At 43.1% G+C, this 21,652-nt stretch overlaps 1 protein-coding gene across 1 annotated transcript in view; it reads left to right on the forward strand.

The window, feature by feature from the left end:
• Fer1l6 (fer-1 like family member 6) overlaps positions 1-21,652 on the forward strand; it is a 152,796-nt gene that overhangs the window by 82,973 nt on the left and 48,171 nt on the right. Inside the window, exons 21-26 of the mRNA XM_017801201.2 lie at positions 2,385-2,519; positions 5,295-5,444; positions 15,307-15,417; positions 15,694-15,855; positions 17,259-17,439; positions 19,093-19,319. Of these exons, the coding sequence (XP_017656690.1) occupies positions 2,385-2,519; positions 5,295-5,444; positions 15,307-15,417; positions 15,694-15,855; positions 17,259-17,439; positions 19,093-19,319 (966 nt within the window). The remainder of the gene's footprint in view (positions 1-2,384; positions 2,520-5,294; positions 5,445-15,306; positions 15,418-15,693; positions 15,856-17,258; positions 17,440-19,092; positions 19,320-21,652) is intronic.

Here is a 21,652-nt window from a genome sequence, read left to right on the forward strand (position 1 = left end):
GATTAGATCATTTATGATAGGCATTGAGTATTCATTTTCCATGTGTATATATGATATGCAAGGTGTTAGATCCCAGGCTTGACAAATACCAAGCAAGTACTCACAACTCAACCATGTCCCTAGCCCTGAATGTTGACTCATTTATAAACAACTGTGGACTGGGATGAAGTAGTTGTGTGTGGAGTAGCAAGCGTTTACTGAGCACCTGCTCTATGCCAGGCTGTAAGTGTTCTTTACCTCAGACAAGGTAGGTGCTAGCCCATTGAAAGGAAGGGAACTAAGGTTTGGAGAGGTTAGATCACCCATGTAAGTTGAATATAGGGTAGGTAATAAAACTGTGGTTCTATTCAGAGCTATTTGATTCTAATGCTATATTCTGTCCAGGATATCTGGCTTATTATTCAAAGTGTTAGCTAAGGCTTCCAAATGATGCTCTAAATCCAGTTTAATTCATCGCTCTCTAAGGAAGTCTTTAAGAAACAATATGGTACTTTGGCAAAAGAGTGGGGAGGCTATTTGTTTGAGTGAGCCCTTTAGTGCCACTCTAAAGTGACCAGGTGGCGTTTTGTACATGGGACAACCCTGAGGACAGGTTAATGCTCTCTCATCTATCCATGCAAATGGCCACCAAACAGCCAGCTACGCACAGGAAAGTGTCTAACACACTGTAGGTCCCAAGTAAATTCGTGATGAATAAATGACCTCTGGGATCCTACTAAATGGCATTTACAGCCACGTGGGAAGGAAGTAATCCAAACATTTCTATAGGGAAGGTGCCGTGAAGATCATAAACTGCTTTGACATCACACTGTCAGGCACATGTTTCAGAGAGCTCACATGTCTATTTTCAAGAGCAGCACAAAAAAACTTAGTTCTTTGTGCTGTCAGTCCTGAACACAGGACGACTTTGCACTGTAGCTATATCACTCTTGTTTGTTGGTTGATTGAGCCTCGGTTTTCTTTCTGTCAGAAACTTATATTTCCAAAGAAGCATTTTATTTAAAACTGCATTGTGTCTACAGCACAAAATATTCTAAAATAAAGGGGTAAGAAGGGAAGCAAACCACAGAAGAACAATACTTTTATGACTCACATAAAGAACAATAAATTCTTCTTCTGTGACCACAGTGCAAACAGTTTAATACCATTACTGGAGCTGGATGGCTGAAAACTGAGCTGAGTTTTTATGTGGGCTTTTGAGTCCAAGAGTGAGTCCAGGCCAGTTTTTCCTTCCAGCCCTCCTGGAGTGGACAGTGGTGGGTGAAGTGCAATTCAAATGTACTGTGGGAATTTCCTCATGTCCCAGTGGCTGCTGTCCATGTTCACTTTGTGAAATCACCCATTAGACAGCATATCCTGGAATACAGCTGTGACCATGGATACGTTCAAGACTGGCCTCACCTATTAATGGGGTAGTGTCTGCCCAGGTGCAGGGACCACCAACCCTGCAGACAACTAAACCTTTAGCTCTGTGAAACCAGCCTGTTTCCAAATACCTAAATAAATAGAGAAGAGAATCAGGATCAAATAATACTCTTCCTTCTGAAGGTGCCTCTTGAACAGCCTGGAGAGAGGGCTATGAGCCAATTCTAGTGAGATCCTTATGGTTCTGTACCAATTGTGCAAGCTCTCCTCTTTCCTTGATTTTGATTTTTTTCCATTTGTATGATAGGTGCAACTCACTACCATTGTTTGCTGCCATAGCAACCCCTGTCAAAAAAAGATGTCATGCCAAATGGTGGGCATTGTTCTGAAGACCCTGGCCTATTCAAAGTAGGCAATAAATATCTACAAAACCATAGAATTCTACACGAAGTATATGAGATTTGAAAGTCAACTCCTTGGCATTTGATAGCAAGATTATATTTGCTCATACATGAAGAATCTGTAGACTCCCCCATGCCCAGTTTTCCCATACCTAAAGTAGGGGTGCTAGTAGTATTTACTTGGTGAAAGAGGATGATCCAGGTGGAATTTCATTTCTACCACCTGTGGGCTCTGGACTGGTAAGCTTGTTTCCTGGTCTTTAACATACATGTAAACAACTACCCAGAATTATTGTGAGGTTTGACTGAGACAGTGCATGCACAGTGCAGAAGGTAGTACTCGATAAAGGGCAGCAAAATGCTATTATAACATCAGGGCACATTAAAGTTATTTAAGCAAATAGGACATTAAACAGCACTCTCCTAATAAACCATTATGAATGAAGCTTCTTCAGAAACTGTAACTTTTTCATCTCCCTAGCATTTAATAAACTAACCACTCAGTTTACATAGTCACTCGAATGTTGAATGAGCAAGTCAGGATGGTGGCCATGGCTTCTCTTGGCCCTCCATGTTTCTGCTGAATAACCTAACTGTTCCTTTGGTGCTTTCTTCCAGGTTATTTCCCAGACTCTCTCCCCTACCTGGAACCAGATGCTGCTGTTCAACGAATTGGTTCTGCATGGTGAGGAGATGGAGTTGGTGGAGTCTCCACCCGTGGTGGTGGTGGAACTCTATGACAGTGACGCAGTGGTGAGTGTTGCAGGGCCGGCACTGACTGTGCCTCTTTACAAATGCTCGACTGTATGAACTGACTGTTTGAAAGTCAATAATGTCTTGACCCTGTGAGTGGCCAGTACCCTTAATGTACCCAGATGCAACCTCAGCATGATGATCTAAAGAATCAAGCGCATGCTGGTTTTATTTAGGGTTTGTTCTTTATATTTCCCTTTCAATGATAATCAAAACTGTATCTAATTAGCGAAATGTAGTTAGCACAGGGATGTGATACTTGAATAAACCTACACACAGCTATGCCAGTCGCATAGTATTGCTGTTTAGCAAAATCACCCAGGCCTCTTGGAAATGGGTTTGTACTGCTCTCACTGGCTGGAGGGACATGAATATTGTCACTGATTCAGGCTTTGTATCAGAGATTCAGACTGGATCTCTTTTTTGCTTGGCTGTTGCTTCCAAGCCCTGCGCCAGCATCTACCCTCTTCTGTTATGAACCAAATCTCTTCCTCTCCAGAGATGTTTGTGTTCTGAAACATGAGGTAAACTCAAAATCTGGCTGGAGGATTTAAGTTACTAAGACAAACATTCTTTTCTAAATTAAGAAGTCAAAAATAAATGGCAAAGGTTTGTTTCTTTTATCTAACATCTCTACCTCCTCAGGAAACTCAAATCTATGAACTAGGACAGCTGTTTTGAAAAGCTTTTCTAAAGCCTCCTCACCTTCTAGAGTACTCCTGACAGCCATGAGGTAGGCCAAAGTCAGGAAGGAAACAGGGTACAAGAATCACAGAAGAGTTGTAGGGACCCTGGAGAACATGAAGCCTTGTTACTTCTTTATTGTTTTCCAGAAGGAAAGACAGACCTAGAAACTTCAAAAACCTTCTTTATGGTCATAGTTGGAGGTAGAGTCAGGCCTTGAACCCACGTCTCCTATGCCCACTCTTTCCTGCACACTTGTTGGCAGCCAGTGTGGTAGCCTCCTCTCTACCGGAGCCGGCTGGTTCTTCATGTCACTTCCTTCCTCTGGTCCCCATACCCGCTTTGTAAACTGGGGCTAGATATATGTACTTAGGAAATGTGATTTTTTTTTTCTTTTCAGTATGTAACACAGATTTTTTTTGGAGGAAGAACCACAAGATAAATACCTTTTCAGTCTTGTTCCTAAGAACGTGTTTCCCATTCTATGTGTTTATATTCTATTTGAAGGGGAACCAGACATCTTTGGAAGTTCCTGTTCCCCCAGCCTGGCAGCTGTCTCATTATCTTCAATTTCTGTTCTGGATTCCCACTACAGTGATGGCCTTTCCTGGCCTGACCCTAAATCAAACCTTCCTAGAAAAAAATTAAGTGAATGCTTTCAAATATAAAAGGAAAAGGGGTTGTGGGAGAGAAAGATGATATGAAAGTTTGCACTTTACTTACGGAGAAATTATGTGGAACCATGCAGGGAAGTTTGCTCACGTCCCTGGGCTGCAGCTAACTGGAGTCTAAAATATGGTGATTATCAGATTATTAGAACAGGACTCTGCTGGGCCCATGTTCCAGTCTAAAACATTCTCTAATTTTTCAGTGCTTTGTGTTCCCTTGAGAGCTGGGAGGCTATGTAAGAGATGAGTTTATATATATTGCTTGGGTTTATGCTCATCTTTGTGTTTTCAAGCCCCGTTTGAGTGAGAATGATTAAACTGTTGAGCAGATCAATCATTTTATACCCAGCTGCCCTAACTCATCCATCTTCCCAGAACAGGTCTGACCTCACCAATGGCCACCAGTAGGCAGTTTTGTTTATTTTCAAGTGTGTCGAGCTAAAGTCTTATTTCTACCTCCTTCCCTAGTGGCAAATGTAACTGGCTTGTGAATCTAAAGCCAGTGAAGCAGCTTGGCTACTTAAACCTGATCTAAGGCAAAGTAGAAGATGGGGATTATCCTTAGACTGTGCAAGGCCACCAGCTGACACTCAGCAAATATGCACTGAATGCCTGTCCAGAGCCAGAGGTTGCAGCAGTGAATAAAGCTAGAATCCCCATCTGCATGGAGCTACATTCATATGGTTCCTGACTACTACAGCTCCTGCCTGTCCTGGAGGAGCATGGACCAGACTCCTGCAAGCAGGCAGTGGGAAGAGGCAGCAAGTGGTGCCACCCAGAATATTTGGGTGCTACGGTAGCTGCTCCAGTTGTGACACTAGCTGACCAGGACTATGAGGCCCCCAAGGTTCTTAAACTTGAAGCCCATACATGTACATATACACAAAGATATTTTAATTTTTACTCTTTTTTTACTACCCTTATTGACCTCAGTCATCACTGTCATCATCATTAGCATCAGCTTCCTATTGCCATTTATTGAGGACTTAATCAAAGCGTATATAAGATTACATTACTCTTTATGATGTTATGAACAGACCTCAAACTCAGGTTTTCCCAGCTCCAAAGCTCACAGTGGTACCTGCTCAGGAGACCCCTTTGGAATTTTTGCTGTTACCTTATATTTCCTTTGCCCTTCCAGACTGCCCAGAGTAATTGCTTTAACTTAACTCTTTAGAAGGAAGCTTGGGTCAGGAAAGCCCCAAAGTTGTCCTCTTAGAGTTTCCCTGTGAGCCTGAAAGAACTCATTGCTCCCCAGCCATGAGTGGGACTGGGCAAAAAGATACTTGGCAAAAGAAGATACATGATACAAGAGGAAGATGCTGCTGCTGTTAACTTTGCACCAATCATTTGCAAAATTGTGCTGGCATAGATCAGAACCAAATAGACAACAGTTAGGAAACTCATTTCCTTTATGTTCTAGGGGAAGCCAGAATATTTGGGTGCTACAGTAGCTGCTCCAGTTGTGACACTAGCTGACCAGGACTATGAGCCCCCCAAGCTGTGCTATCACCCCATCTTCTGTGGGAATATCTCTGGAGGGGACCTCCTTGCTGTATTTGAACTGCTGCAGGTAAGAGATCCAGAAGGGTATGCAACCCATGTCTTTCTGCCCTTCTTGGCCCAAGAAGCAGCCTCCCTGATGTTCCATTTCAGCGAAGCCATGCATAGTCCATCTCTGCTATCTTATGCCTGTGGATATCTCCTTCCAGACATCTTGGAGGTGACATTTAAGAACTCAGATAACATGAGTTATTCCCAGAGACCCTGCATTACAAGTCAGAGTTGTAGGATGAAAAATCCTTAAAGGTTTGATTATCAATGCTTGAGATTAGAAGAATCCATGAACCCCATCAAACTATATAAGGATTCAAAAGAAAAAGACAGCAGACATTTGTGGAGTACTTACCATGTACCCAGGGTGTTAGTTACAGTAACACATATCTCTCATCTCTCTAGACCTCCCTCAAGCCTCCCAAAATACATACTACCATTCCCATTTTATAGACAGTAAACTGAAGACTAATGTACTTGACTGACTTAATCTCCTTATGTAGCTTGACAGTGGTTAATCAGAGATCTGAACCTGGACCTTTAATTTTTAAAAAGTTTTCTTTATTTTTATTTTATTTTATGTGGCTGAGTGTATTGCCTGTGTGTATGTAAGTGCGCCAGTGTTGTGAAATGCCCACAGAGGTCAGAAGAGGGTGTCAGATCCCCTGGAGCTGGAGTTATGGATGGTTGTTAGCTGCCATGTGGGTGCTGGGAACTGAACCCAGGTCCTCAGAGAGCAGCCAGTGTTCTTAACCGCTGAGCCATCTCTCCAGCCCCAGGGACCTTTAAATCTTTTATTCCTTACACAATATCTAATAGTTTCCCAAAGTCAAAGAACTCCTAGACTTTCAGGAAGTCCTAGAGGGAATGTATGAGTATGTGTCTAGAAAGACCCTTTAAGAAAGCACATGTAGAATCCTAGGAAGAGAAACCGAGGCTCTGAAGTCTAGCTGCCCAATATAGAACCAGATAGGACTTGAAGAGGACAGAGAGAAAGGGGGAACAGCATGGCTTGCCAGAGAGATTCCTCTCCATGATCTTCCACTCACTGAGACATCAGGGGCCAGTGGTTCTTTACCTTTGGATCAGACTAATCTTTCATCTTAGTCCATGCAGAATGCTGTAACAGAATTCTAAAGACTAAACAACAAACATTTATTTCTCACAGGTAAGGCTGGAGGTCTAAGAGCAAGACACCGATAGATCCAGTATTGGATGAAGGCCCACTTTCTTCTTTGTAGATGGCTGCCTTCTCATCTACATGTGGCCATGAGACAATTTGTCTTTACTTGGGTTGCTTATTATAAGGGGCTTATCATATCCATGAGGGCTCTGGCTTCATGACCCAGTCACCTCTCAAGGACTCTACCTCCGAATACCATTACAGTAGGGTTAGAATTTGACGTTCAGTTTATTGCATCCTCTATAGGAAAACCTGATTTTCAGAAATCCCAATTCAAAACAAAACAAAAGCCTACTTGGTGAGAAAACTGGACAATAAATATTCCCAATATACATAGCATGAATGAGCATTAAGATGGTGGGACTGGGTCCCATGGGGATGATTCTTAGTTATACTACTTGTTAGAATGTGACTCTTTATTTAAAAATGTGCGATGCTAATCAATATACCAAAGTACATTGTATAGAGCAGTCCATAATACTATTTTATTAGTACTAATATTGCTATGCTCTAAGATACAAAATCAGGATGTTTGGTCCCAATTGTTGATTTTAGAGATTGAGCTGGATAGAAAGGCAATGATATGGTCATCATGGCAGGTCAGAAGCTAGACTCCAGGTAGACAGATTTCTATCCAATTCCAGAACATTAATAATTAAGAGAACAGTTTTGGGTTGCACTCACTTGTATTCAAGCCCAATTTCTGTTCCCACCTTCAGCCTGGAAGTTGTAATTAACTATAGTGATGCATGCTTAATTTAAGCCCATCGTATCAGAGACTTTGTCTTCTGAGTTTTGAGTCACTTGAATCATAGAACGGAGGCTTTGTAGAAAGAGTAAGCTCTGTCAGGGAAACTGAATCTGGGTAATCTCGGAGGAATGAAGTAGCAAGAATTCAAGCACTGACTTCAGTTATATAATAGTTGAGACCTAGCAGGGTAAGAGTAGGACTCGAAAGGTCTTTATCTTACAAATGTTAGGTTCTAGGACCCCAGGATGATAAAACAAGTGCACCCCAACAGAACCATCTGTATCTAGAACCATCTGCACCCAGAAGTATGAACTAAAGGAAACCTTCCAAACTAGGCGGTCTAGTCTTTCCTCAGATGAAAGTTAAGATGCTCTGAGGCTGTCAGCAAGCTGTTCTAGATCAGAACCAGGCAAAATGCCAAACAACACTGAATCCAGACAAAGGGAGTTTGCCCATTTCTAGAGACAAGCCTTGTTTGCTGTTCCTCTGTTTGTAATATCACTCTCATCTGACAAAAGAGAACAGGCTTCAGAACCTCCCTTTCCAAAAGAGAACAGGCTTCAGACTAAGTGGCTCCAAGAAAGATTGTTACCTATGAGAACATGTCCCACACTGTGCTTTTTGGAACACCAGCCCTCTAAGTTAGTAAATACAAAAGTTTAAGAATTGGGTCATATTACATATTCCAATAACAATGTTTGCACTAGATTTTTTGTATGTGTATGTGTTGTGGTATGTATGGGTTTGTGTGTGTGTGTGTGTGTCCACATTTGTATGTAAGTTTACATGTGGAGGCCTGAAGTAAATGTCAGGCATCTTCCTTAAATGCTCTCCACTTTATTTTGAAGACAGTCTCTCACTAAACCTGGAGCCAATTTAGCTAGACAAGTTGGACAGCAAGCTCCAGGAATCCTCCTGTCTCTACCTCATCAGTCCTTGAATTACAGGCATGCACTGCCACACCCAGCTTTTTCATGTGGGTGCTGGGAACTGAACCCAGGCACTCATGCTTACATGGCATATTAGTTACTTTTCTGTTGCTGTGATAGAAACGCTGACCAAAGCAACTTATAGAAGGAAGAGTTTATTTGAGCTTATGATTCCAGGGGAATTACAGTCTGTCATATTGGGGAGGCATGGTGTCAGGAGGTGCCTGGAGCAGGAACAGAAAGCAGAGTGCTCACATCTTCAAGCAGGCATAGGACACAAGAGAGTGACTCAAGATCCAGGAAGGCTTAAGAACTCTAAGCCCGCCCCTAGTGACGTGCTTCCTCCAGCATGACCATACCTTCTAAGACCTCCCAAAAAAGTGCCACCAACTGGGGACAAAATGTCCAAATATTTGGACCCTATGAGGGACAGTCTCATTCAAACCACCACAAATGGCAAACACTTTGCTGGCTGTATCATCTCTGCAGTCCCTGATTTTAACTAGTTTTGTTTTAAATTTAGTTTCTGTTTGTGTCAAATGGTACTTACTTTACCTAGCCACATAAAATTTCCTTTTTATAAATTAAACTGTGTTCAATGAGAAAAAACAAGGTTATTAGAGAAGAGAGCCATTGAGGGAGGTGGTGGAGGAATAGCTGACTTGAGCAAACTAAACCTAGCCCAGCACACTGCATATGAGAATGATGAAGTTCAAGGTTAGCCAAATGGAACCAAGCTGCTGCTCTTCCAACCCACAGCTGCCTTCATAAATGCTTGGCCTGAGTCTCAAGACTCCGTCAGTAGGGTTAGACAAGTTGACCCCAAGGGCTCTGCCATCTGGGTCCCACCTCTGTCAGTGGTGAGCTGGGTACACTGATGAGAGACCCTGCAACTTCCCAACATGTCAGTAGGGTTAGACAAGTTGACCTCAAGGGCTCTGCCATCTGGGTCCCACCTCCTGTCAGTGGTGAGCTGGGTACACTGATGAGAGACCCTGCAACTTCCCAACAACTGACTTAATAGACAAGCATTGTTGGAGGCATGAAGCTTATGGATGCAATTCATGAGCATTTCATTAGTATGTCTTCCCATTTGATTATTTGTTCAAAAGCAATTGATCATCAGTATCATTGTCTTAGCATGCAGACCTCAGACCTTCTGAGAGACTGGAACTGGAAACGCCTTCATTTGTCACCAGCTGCTCTCATGTTGTCTATGGATGGCTTACTTTAGCTTTCCTTCCCCTACTGCTGAGACACTCCCCTGACTCAAGCATTAGTGAATGGTTCTTCCATGTACCAGTTAAATCTAGTTGTTCCCTTCCCTTCCCTACACAGCTGCCCCTCTGTCCTCCCAGGCTAGTTCATACCCTGCTGTTGACCCAGACCCTATGGCTGAAATACTCAGAGACAGCCCAATTCTACAATGGTATCTGCATTCCTGGCCTTGCCTGGCCATCCCTATGGATGGTTCCACGCCTTACCATCTTCTCTGCTCCCCTGGACTCTTTTACTTCCCAGCTCAATCTTTCCCCTGTTCACTCCATTCTCCATATTCTAGAAAGCAAGTTGGTCATTCCACACCCCTCTCCAGAAACCCTCAGTTGCTTCCCACTCTTCAGCTTCAAGAATACTCACCAATTTTTGCCTTTTTCAAACACCAGTCCCTCCAAGTATAGTGACCAGAACTTGAAAATGTTTCTTGTGTTTCTCTTGGGGACTTGAAATACCTTTTACCATTGTAAAGGCTCTCAGAATGTTTCAAAATTTCTTTTTCAAAACTTAGCATTTCCAAAATGTGACCAAAAGACCATTTTTGTTTCATGATAACTATTAATATTCCGTGAAGGGACAATCTAGACTGTATGAGAATACCCTGTTCCCATGGCTTGGTTTTTAAACTGTCTCAGTATTTTTCCTCAAATTACTTTCTCAGGCTCGCATATTGTCATCCAACTTTCTCTACAACCACTATGGCCTTTGCCAGGTCACTCTGAGTTTCCAGAGCTCATAAACTTTCTCTTCTGCTCTTAGTCAAGATGGTAACCCATTCCAACATGCCTCCCCACTCTGCCCATCCCAACCCCATTTTGCCTATCTGTGAAAACTATCAAAATTCAGAGCAAGTGATGTCAGCTCCAGGAAGCTTGCCTCCTCCACCTCCATATAAAATGTTGTCTTCTCTTCCATCCTGCTTTTTGCCTTTGTCTATTTCTTCACATGAGGCAATTTAAATGATACTCACTTCCTCCATTACTGTGTCAGTTTCTTGAAGGCAAGGTCTGCCTTGCTCATTGAATCATATATTTAAACATGTATTTATTCAGTGTTTTCTATATGTATTTATATTGTATATATTCAGTGCTTGCAGACAAAACACAGATCTTACTTCTTACTGCCATTATTCTGTTCACCATACCTCTCAACTCCTAGAAATGCCTTCTTACCTTACTCCACATCCCAAGAAGGGGCCATTTCCATCTGGTCACAGGAGTAGTGACCCCAGCATTGTGTTTATAGACCTGCATGGTATGTCTGCCTTCTTAAAGCTAGTCCACTTTCCAATATGCTTTCCCTTAACATCTTGTGAGATTTTTCCATTTAAAATCTTTTAATTTATTTTTATTTTATGTGTATGAATGTTATGCCTGCATGTGTGTAAGTGCACCCGTGTTGTGCAATGCCTACAGAGGACAGAAGAGGGGTATTTGATCCCCTGGAACTGGCATTATAGACAGTTGTTAGCTGCTATATGAGTGCTGAGATTTGAACCCTGGTCTTCTGCAAGAGAAGCCAGTACTCTTAACTGCTGAACCATCTCTCCAGCCCCCAAATATATTTTATTTATTTTATCTTAGGTGTGTGAGTATAGGTGTACCACATGCATGCAATGCCTGCTGAGGCCAGAAAAAGATGTTGTATCCCCTGAAACTCAAGTTAATGACAGTTGTTAGTGTCTATTTGGCTGCTGGGAACCAAACCTAAGTCCTCTGAAAGAGTAGCCCTTGCTCTTAACCTCTAAGCCACCTCTCCAGCCCCCAAGATTTGCGTGTTCTCTCTCTCTCTCTCTCTCTCTCTCTCTCTCTCTGTCTCTCTCTCTCTGTCTCTCTCTCTGTCTCTCTGTCTCTCATTGTTGTTGATCACTTTTAGTCTTTGTCACTTTGGCACAGAACAAGGAAAACCTGTTCCATTCTGGTCTTTAATCTGAATTCCATAGTTTAAAACAGTAAACTGCTCTTCTTCCATGCTTGGAAACTCATTGAATCTTCTTGCTAGAGGTCTAATTAAAATCACTGAATTAGCTTTAGATAACATCTGTGTGTTCTTCCTGTTTTAAAATTATTAATTAATTAATGATCTACTAATCAGTATTTTACAGAAGTTGTTCACCTGAAATAAGCTGGAGGAAGATCAGGGAGACAAGTGGATAGACTCTAATACAGTATTAAGACCTGCTCAGGCCCCAGGAGACTCTTCCAGTCATGAGCTTAATCACAAAGATGACAGTTGCCTCCTCTGGTGGTCAGCATGTCAGGACCTCATGAGCTTGCTGTCTCCATGCTTCTTGGGAGGCGTTGTCTGCAGGGTCACCTCAGTGATCAAATTCAGGCCTGTTTATAGCTTGGCCACACACTTGCTATGTGAACTAGAACCTGGTACATTTCCTCTGGGATCTTTTTAGAACAGGGTTGGTGACAATTTCTTTCAGCATTTTAAAGAGACCATTTCCCTTCTCTTTTAAGAAATTGTATAATTATCTTATTGTTGCTTCTTAAAAAGTGATTTTTCTAAGTTTTTTTTTTCTGATGACCATATTTATGGCTGTGAGATGCCCACTTCTTCTTTCTACATTTCAATTCTTTATTGAAATTCTCCATCATGTCTCTTAATCAAACAGATTAAACACGTTATTACTGTAGTGTTCATGTCTGATGACTAGACTACCCAAATCCCTTGGGATCTGTTTCTTCAGTTGTTGTTTCTCTTGAATTTTAATTACATTGTCCTATCTCCTTACATACCATGTCTTATTGCACAGTGGACATTGTATGTGACAATATGTAGAAGTTGGAGCCCAGGGTGATATTGCTTCCCTCTAAACAACTTAATATTTTTTACTTCTGAGTTATTTAGAGGCCATAGTCATTCCAGAAGCATCTCCATTCAACTAGTGATTAAAAACACCTTGAAGTTGAGCTTTGATCTTTGCAGGGGTCAAGTTCCTTCTTGCCTTCATTCCTAGAGGACTCTATGTGCCAGAAAGCATACAAGTGCTCTACTTGCTGTCTCAACAATTCTTCACAGCAACTCTATGATTTAGATAACATTGTTCTCACTTCACCAATGACAGGACTGAACGTCAGAGACCAGCTCCATACATGACACCTTTTTAAAAGCACATCAAGAGGCTGGAGAGATGATTCGTCGTTAGGGAAGCACTAACCTGTTGTTTTTGTAGAGGACCTGGGTTTCAGTTCCCAACACTCACATGGTGGCTAACAACTCTCTGTGAGTCCAGTTCCAGGGAATCCAATGCCCTCTACTGGCACTGAGGGCACTGCATGCACCTGGTGCACTTACACACATATAGGCAAAACACTCATACACTTAAAAAAATACACAAAATATTTTAAAAGCATACCCAATAATGGTTCCTAGAACCTGGGAAGGGTAGGAGTGAGGGTTGGACTGGGGAAAGATGATTAACATGTGCAGTTGTATTGGAGGAATACTTTCTAGTGTCTTGTAAGACATTTATCCTACTGTGTTATAACACAGTAGGATAAATGTGGTTAGCACAAAGTAAGTAATTCAAAAGAGCTATTAGACAGAATTTTGAATACCCCCCCACAAAGAAATGATAGCTGTCTGAGGTACTAGATACTCCAATTGCCCTAATCTGATGATTGCACCTTATATGTAAAATGATCATACCCTATAAATAAAAATATGCACAATTATTCTGTGTCAAATTAAAATAGAATAAGAAGCATGTCCAGAGGCGGCTCCTTTCTTGCCACTGTTTCAGCTGTTTTTTTCTGTGCTTGGTGCTGGGTTACATAAGGATATTTTCATACACGTTTATCATGCAAATTTGAGCATAGTCACTCATACTTCCCCCCTCCCGTTTTCCTCCACTGCCCCCTCCCATTAGTCCCCTTTGTTTACCTGGACAGTTGCACTTCTATTTTCTTGTCTCACATACAAACACGACTGTGTCTATATAAAACCTAGAAAACACAAGTGACAGAAAACAAGCGGTATCTGCTGTTCTGCACCTCAGCTGTTTGTACCTTTCCGATTGAAGCCAGAGGAGGGCTGCTTGCAGGTGACCCCACTCACCTTGGCAGAGCCAGGCAGCTGGCCCTGGCTCCTGGTTGCACCAGCTTGTTTTCCTGGCTCGTTCTACAGATTCATCACCATCAGCCCATTTGCTTTTCGTAACGTGTGCTTGTCTTTTTCTGGGCTTTCTTGTAATTAGCTTAACCACATCTGCTGTGGCCAACTAGAATATGTCTGTAAAAAAGGAACTGGGATATGTTTGCACTTTGCTGATTTTGATGAGCAATTAGGCATTTTCCAGCATATGGAGCTAATGTGTCAGTCAGCCAATAAGCATTTATCAAGAAGATACTGCATGTGCAGTATTGCTTGAGGGTCTGGAGAAGGAGATGAAGTAAACAAAGACTTCCTCTTAGCCAACCCTGTGGATTGTTTAGACAGACAAAGAGCTTGGCAGAGGTGAATCATCAGCTCCAAAGCAATATTTAGCAGAACATCTGATTCCGAGGGGCTGAAGGGCTGTCTAGCTCAATATCTTTCCTAGTTAGTACAGTCTATAGCTATAAGAAAACACTGACCAAAACCAACTTGGAGAGGAGAGGGTTCATTTGATTTACATGTCCTGATCACAGAACATCACTGAGGGAAGGAAGGGCAGAGACTGAAGCAGGGGCCATGGAGGAAGGCTGCTTACTGGCTTGCTCCCCTAGCCTATGTTTGGCCTACTTTCTTACACAACTCAGGACCACCTGCCTAGGGGTGGCATACCCACAGTGGTCTGGGCCTTCCCACAAGAAAACGCCTCTCAGACATGCCCACAGGCCTGGGAACAGAGGTTCTCTGTTCCCAGGTATGTCAAGTTGACAAAGATAACCATGACAATATCTGAGGCTCAGAGGAAAGTGACTTACTTGTACGCGGCCACTTGGGAAAGCCTGGTTTTTGGACTTGGTCCCCTAATTTCTACTTCATTAAGCAAATATAGAGAATGCACTGCATTCAGAGGACACAAGGGCAGGAGAATGGGCTCAGTAGCTGGGACTCAACCTGGAAGGGTTTCTTCACAGATGTGGGGGCTAGGTCTAGAAAGGAGTGAAGCTTGAACTTCACATGGGAAAGACCCTGTCTTTAGTGGGACTCGCTTGGTCCTTTATGAGAGATTTGAGCAAGCACGGCCATTGTTCTATCATCTTTCTAGCTCCAAGGGCACAGAAGTGACATGTTTTCCTCCTGAGTTCTATCTTCAAAATCTGCTCCACTGATTAAGAATGGTCTCTGTTTCATTAAATACAGATCGCTTTCTGTAGCTGTGCATTATGGGTATTTTGGAGCTTTTGACTCTGGAAGCAATGGGATTATTAAGCCTCTAAGGCTGGGAATGGGATCCCAGCCCCTCTTCCATCCAGTGTTGTAGTCCCTGTATTTTATCAAGATCTGAACATCTATATGCTTGTGGGGTTTTCTCCTCTCCCTTCTCTACTATGAGTTTGCTGAAAGCTATGTCTTCCCGACCTCATGGCAAAGCCTGAGTGTTCACTAAATGATGGTCAGCATTATCAGCCAACGCCCCTAGCGATTACTGAATAATGGAAGGTGGTTAACTGCAAGGTTCTCATACTTTATGCTGATGAAGTAGCCCTGTCTTACTAGGAAGCTGCTTCATGGCCCTTGTTACTGTCCCTCACTTCTCTCCAGTCTGTTCACCAATGCCTTTTTTTTTCCTTTTGTTTGGCAGATCCCTTCTTCTGGGCCTCAAGGGCTCCCTCCCATTGATCCACCAGACATCACACAGATCTACCCTGTTCCTGCCAGCATCCGGCCAGTACTGAGTAAATACCGCGTGGAGGTATGACTCAGAAAGCGGGGACTTCCCCTTCAGGACTAAGAGTGGTGGTCCTGCCTCATGGTTGAAGGGGTGTGGCCAAATGGGCAGCTGACCCCAGGGAAGACCCCATCCAGCTGAACAGGACAGGACAGAGCCTACCACTGACTGCATAGTCTATGCCTAGAAGACTACACTGTGCCCCCCAGGAGGCATGTCTGTTTTTTCCATCACCAGCTGGTTATGCACCTGGCTCTTTTCCAGCTCTGCAGGTAACAGCTCTGCCTGTTCTCGCCTCAGGTTCTCTTCTGGGGAGTCCGAGAAATGAAGAAGGTCCAGCTCCTCTCTGTGGATCGGCCACAGGTTCTCATCGAGTGTGGGGGACGAGGCGTGAAGTCTTGTGTGATCCAGAGTTACAAGAACAACCCCAACTTCAGTGTGCAGGCAGAGGCCTTTGAAGTGGTATGAGTTTCTCCTCTCTCATCTTCTCAGCCCCCTTTCCACAGTCAGGCCCCTCCCCTTCATCTTCTTGGCCTGGAGGGATGCTTCAAAGTATCAAATGAACACAAAAGTAGCCTAGCTATGAAAAGCCAGAATTTCAGAATGAGAAGAAGTAGATGTCTGTTGTTAAAGTTTTCAGGTATAGATGATACAGTAAATCAAAACAAATTAGAAAACTTTTGCCTAGGCAGGGGTCCTCAGAGCATGACTTCAAATTCATCCACATCAGCTTCACCTGTTGCACATTTTCAATAAGGTACCAAAATGCAGGCCTATAATCTCAGCTACTGGGAAGACTGAGGCAGGAGGACTGCAAGTTCAAGACTTGGCTGGCCTACAAAGGTGTTCAAGGCCAGCCTAGACAACCTAGTGAGACTCCGTCTTAAAAATAGTGAAAAGAGGGCTGGAGATGTAGCTCAGTGGCAGAGTGCTTCCCAGCATGTATAAGGCCCTGGGTTCAATCCCTGGTACCCACCTCTCCCCCAAAAGAAAAGAAGAAATGTGCATCCTTAGGTTCACCCCATCAATACTGCACTAAAAAGTGTGGAGGGTGGGCCACAGACATCTTTATTTTAATGAGCCCTCCAGGTGATTCTCAGAGCTGCTGGCTACAAGATGTCCTCTAGAAACTTGCTTTGATGGCTACATTTACATCACATTCTCTGTACTTAGGATGTCAATAGTTTTCATGTGCATGTATGCTTCTGAAGTTATGTCTTTTGACACCTGTGCTTTCATTTGTTACAATTTTCAATATACTTATTTTTGTGCTCTGATTTGTAATTATCTATGAAGACGTTTGCTTTGCCAAACCCAGTCAGCTCCGTGGGACACATGATCAAATATATGTTCAAAGTGAATGCAGTATTTTTGGCCCTTCCAGAGGGACTTCACTGATCCTCATGGGTCTCTAGGGGAAGACATGTGTATGGGGTACTGTCCCCTCAACTCTTGCTCCATGCTATGTGGCTTGATATTAGTATGTTTCACATACTGGGGCTGGCTAAACTGTATTTTAAGATGAGGGTTCTAGTGGCCAACAATGACAAAATGGGACAGAAAACACGCCATAGAGATACAGGACTAGGGAGATTTTTACACTTCAAACCTTTTCGTAATTTGAACCTGGGATGAATTATTACTAGAAAATTTTCTTCAAATGTTTAGTACTTATTCTCTGGTTTGGGAGACTATGCTCCAGAGTTTTGGCAAGCTGCTGGGATGGTCTGAGGAATAGAACATCGGGAAAAGGAGACCAGAAGTGGAGACCAGCTAGTTCTATGCGTGCTCAAAGGCAGATCTGCAAGACCATAGCAGGCAGACCCACCCCAGGCAGTAACACTTCACTTCCACCTCTTCTGCAGGAACTGCCTGAGAATGAGCTCCTGCACCCACCACTGAGCATATGTGTGGTAGACTGGAGAGCTTTCGGGAGGAGCACCCTCGTGGGTACCTACACTATCAACTGCTTAAAGCAGTTTCTATGTAAATCCAGAGAGCCTCTTGCTCTAACTTCACAGATGGATGGAGCTCCAGCTGGGCCAGGTAGGAAGTGCCTCCTAGATTCTGGAGCAGAGGACTATCGGGTCATAGTGCTTATATGTGTCTGCTGTGGGCCCTGCCTCAAAGAAGATACCCATGCCCAAGTGGCTGGTTAGATGGGCCCTTCTGATAATCTGTTTCTGCAGCTCTTCTGCCTTAGCATCCAAACTCTAAGATTCACATCACTATCAATCCCTCTAAGAAGACATCCTTGAATATACCCTAAACTCCTGCCCCAGCCTGCATGCTCTGCCACTTTTCTTGGCTTTATGCTTGGTGTTATTTTAATTTGTTCCTTTTTTGGATCTCAGGTGTGCAGAGTTAATTGTACTTCTCAGATCCATGCTCTATAAGCATGATCTACTCGGGTTTTCACTGTCATTATATCATCATCCTCCTATGCCTAGTTCCCAGCCCCATCCCTACTGTGGGCCTCTAATCGACAGCCTTGTTAATTAGATCAAACAACATACATTTGGTATATGCATATAATATGATGCTATCATCTTTCTTTGGTTCTTCTCACTCAGCACTATGTTCTAATATCTATCCATATTATTTTGTGCACATTAGTTTATTATTACTACCTGTTGCATCTACTGTATTTCCCACTTCCTTTTGAACTGGAACAAACCCCTAGGCTGCCCACAGCTCCATGCATCCACTAATAGTCCTGTGATGAATGTCCTTGTGTGTTTTTCTCAAGGGAAGATGCTGTGAGGGAATTTCTCCAGAATAGGTACCCAGGAGTAAGAAACTGGTCCCAGGGAATGTGCATATGTAATTTTATTGAGTACAGCCAGAGGGCGCTCCCTGAAGACTGTTCTAATCTACACCAGTTTACATATTCCTCCATTTCTGCATCTGGAGCCCCATGTACTTTTTCCTGCAGCCCTTTCTCCAACCTCCTCCTCGCCTTACCTCCTACTGTCCAACTTTTTGAGGCTGTATTTTGTCTTGATTTAGGTCTTTTTTTTTTTTTTTTTTTGCTGTGGATGTAAATTAGTGTCTCATTGTAATTTTAGCTTGGATTTTCTGTATCTAGGAGAGTATGTTGGATTAACTTGCTGTTGAAACACAGTGCCTGATGGAAGGAGAAACTCTGAAGGCCTTGGCAGCCGTGGAAGCCCCAGACTGAGAAATGCCCCCAGTACTGAGTTCTATAGCATGAAGTACACAGAACATTTGACAATAACAGACAGTGTTATGACCCTTGAATGACAGGTTAAGAATCTGAAGTGCAGGGACATACCTCAGCTCTCTGCTTAGGCACATGTACTCATGTGCCCATGTTCTTCCTACATTTGGGGGTTCACTGACCTCTGAAACCTCAAAGTCTCCTCCATTTACATACTGGGGAGAGGCAATCAATGTAAAGGACCTATGTCCAAAACCCTGGCTTTCATGATCCCAGTGTCCACAGTTTCTCTAAAGGACAAATAATGAATGCAACCATTTATTGATTGCCTATTGTGTCAGATGCCGTATATCCTGGTCTTAGTTTAACCTCTAGGGAAATGGGTGGTTTTTTACTATCATTGAGGTCAGAAATGTCAAGAACTTGCCATGTATGTATACAGTTTCAATTCTTAGCATTAGAAATGAGTGATATGTGGCAGCCCTGCTCCCTGATGGACCTAATCTACCTACATTTAGCTATTTCAGATTCCCTAATAGCAACCGAGTCTTCTGGACTCCTCAGTCCTTCCCAAGATCCCCAAGAAGATCATATCTTCGTGGATGTTGAGCCACCTCCCACAGTGGTACTTGACTCTGCCCAGGCCCAGACAGCCACCTTGGTTGACATCCCTGACTCTTCTCCTATGTTGGAGCCTGAACACAAATCTGCAGCCCAGGAGCCACCGAAAGATGGAAAAGTTAAGGTCAGATTGTACTTCCTCTTCATATTTACCAGGCTCACTGGAATTTGCATTGGAGAATGTAGGATGTAGATAGTAATCTTCCCGCCCACCAGCTAAGTGACTGTGAGCCAGCAGCTTTACATTTCTGGGTATCAGTTTCCTCATTTGTAAAATGAAGATATTGATGCCCACCTCAGAGCACAGTTGGAGGATTACAAAGTCACTGTGTATGAAATTAAAGTGCTAGTCAAATGTAACAGTCATATTTAATGGAACAGAAACTCTTCTAAGTTCATTAGCTTGGAAAGGCAATGGTTTCTTCATCCAGGACTACAGCACAAAACATTTACAGCCTCCTTCATACAAGGTCAGACAAGACCAAAAAGATGTGTCTTTGAATTCTAAAGAAGAGAAAGACTTTTCATCCCTAGGTAACTGAGATTCTGGAAGATGTCTATGACTATACCACCTTAAACATGATACCTTTCTTGTCTTGGTGCTAAGCAAGGTCAGGCCTGATTAGTTTTTGAATGGGAGATTCTGGAAGGAAAGATAGAACGGTACACTGAAAACCATAAAACAAAGATGAACTTAATCTCTTTAAGTCATACACTTGAAAACTTCAAGATTATTTTAAGAAAGTTCTTGTGGGGCTGGAGAGATGGCTCAGAGGTTAAGAATGCTGGTTGTTCTTGCACTATTTTAAGAAAGTTCTTGTGGGGCTGGAGAGATGGCTCAGCGGTTAAGAATGCTGGTTGTTCTTGCAGAAGACCCGGGTTCGAATCCCAGCACCCACATGGCAGATAACAACTGTCCGAAACTTCAGTCCCAGGGGATCTGACAGCCTCTTCGGACCTCCACGGGCATTGCACGACATGGGTGCTCTTACCTACACGCAGGCAATACACACATACACATAAAATAAAATAAAAAAAGAAGTTCTTGTCCATTATCTGCAATCCCAGAACTCAGAAGGCTGAGGCAGGAGGATTACAAGTTGAAGGCCACTCTAGTCTACATGGCGAGGCACTGTCTCAAAAAAAAAAAAAATCCTTAAGAAACTTCTTGCAGGACTGGAGAGATGGCCCAGCAGTTAAAAGCACTGGCTGCTATTGCAGAGAACCTGGGTTCAAATCCCAACACCCACATGGTAGCTAACAACTGTACATAACTCTAGTTCCAGGGGACCCAGCACCTTCTTCTGACCTCTGCAGGCACTACAGGACACTGACACAGGTGTGCTTACATACATGCAGGCAATATACTCATTCATATACATAAACTAAAAATAATAAATATTTTTAAAAGAAACGTCTTTCCCAGTAGATAGTAAAAACTGGAATCTGCTTTTTACTTCCCTGGACTGCACAGCCTCTGGGCATCCTGGTGCCAGCACCTTTCCTGGTCCCCCGGAGTCCTCTGGGCCTGGCCCCGTCCTCATATCCCTTTGCTTCCCTGGCCTGCACAGCCTCTGGTATCCTGGTGCTAGCACTTTTCCTGGGCCCTGCTCCCAGGCCAGCCCAGCCCCCAAATTCTCAAGGGTAGCATTTTTCCTGGAGGGATCCAGACCCTAGCAGAAAGCCTGTGAGCATCTGAGCCTCATCTCACTTGGGCCTCTGTGGAAACTCCTGAAGATGAAAGCAATCTGGCCACTCCAATATAAAATCAAAAGAGACAACCTGATGCCTAGACCAACCAGTTTTTCATGCCCAACAAGTAAACCACAAAGGCACATAAAGTTTACAAAAAGAAGCAGACTTAAACTCAATAAAAGAAGGCTTGAGTCTCACACAAGAATCAGAAACTATGAAAGAAACTCACATGTCAAAGTCACAGAGAAAAAATAATAATGTGAAAAACCAAAATAATATATCCCCACCAACTCTCCTAGAGATAACCCAGGACATGGACTCAAAAGAACAATTATAAACATGACAAAAGAATTCAGTCAATTTAAAGAACACACAAACAAATAAATCAAAGAACTTAAAAAACAGAGAACCAAGACAAGAAGCCTTATTTTTACACCCACTTCCCAGATGGCATCCTCCCATACCCTCCCTCCCCCCACTACAGCCTTTATACTCTGATATCCCTGCTACTGTCTGCTGTGTTGTTGACACACCCAGCAATTCCCCACTACTTGCCCTTCTGGTGAATCTAGCCAGCCTTTCTAGAGGTCGTTGTTTTAGGAGAGTCAACTGTTCCTCATCTAGTGGTTATCAGTTGTCAATATTCCTTTGGATAAGATTGGGATCTGCTGTTCATTTTCCCAATTCTATACTGTGTTACTCTCTGAGAATCCCTTTGGCCACCCTGGCCAACAACTCAAAAGACGGTATCGCCTGTCTGGT

This window comes from Nannospalax galili, unplaced genomic scaffold (assembly GCF_000622305.1).
Source record: "Nannospalax galili isolate Female #2095 unplaced genomic scaffold, S.galili_v1.0 scaffold380, whole genome shotgun sequence".
Lineage (NCBI taxonomy): Eukaryota > Metazoa > Chordata > Mammalia > Rodentia > Spalacidae > Nannospalax > Nannospalax galili.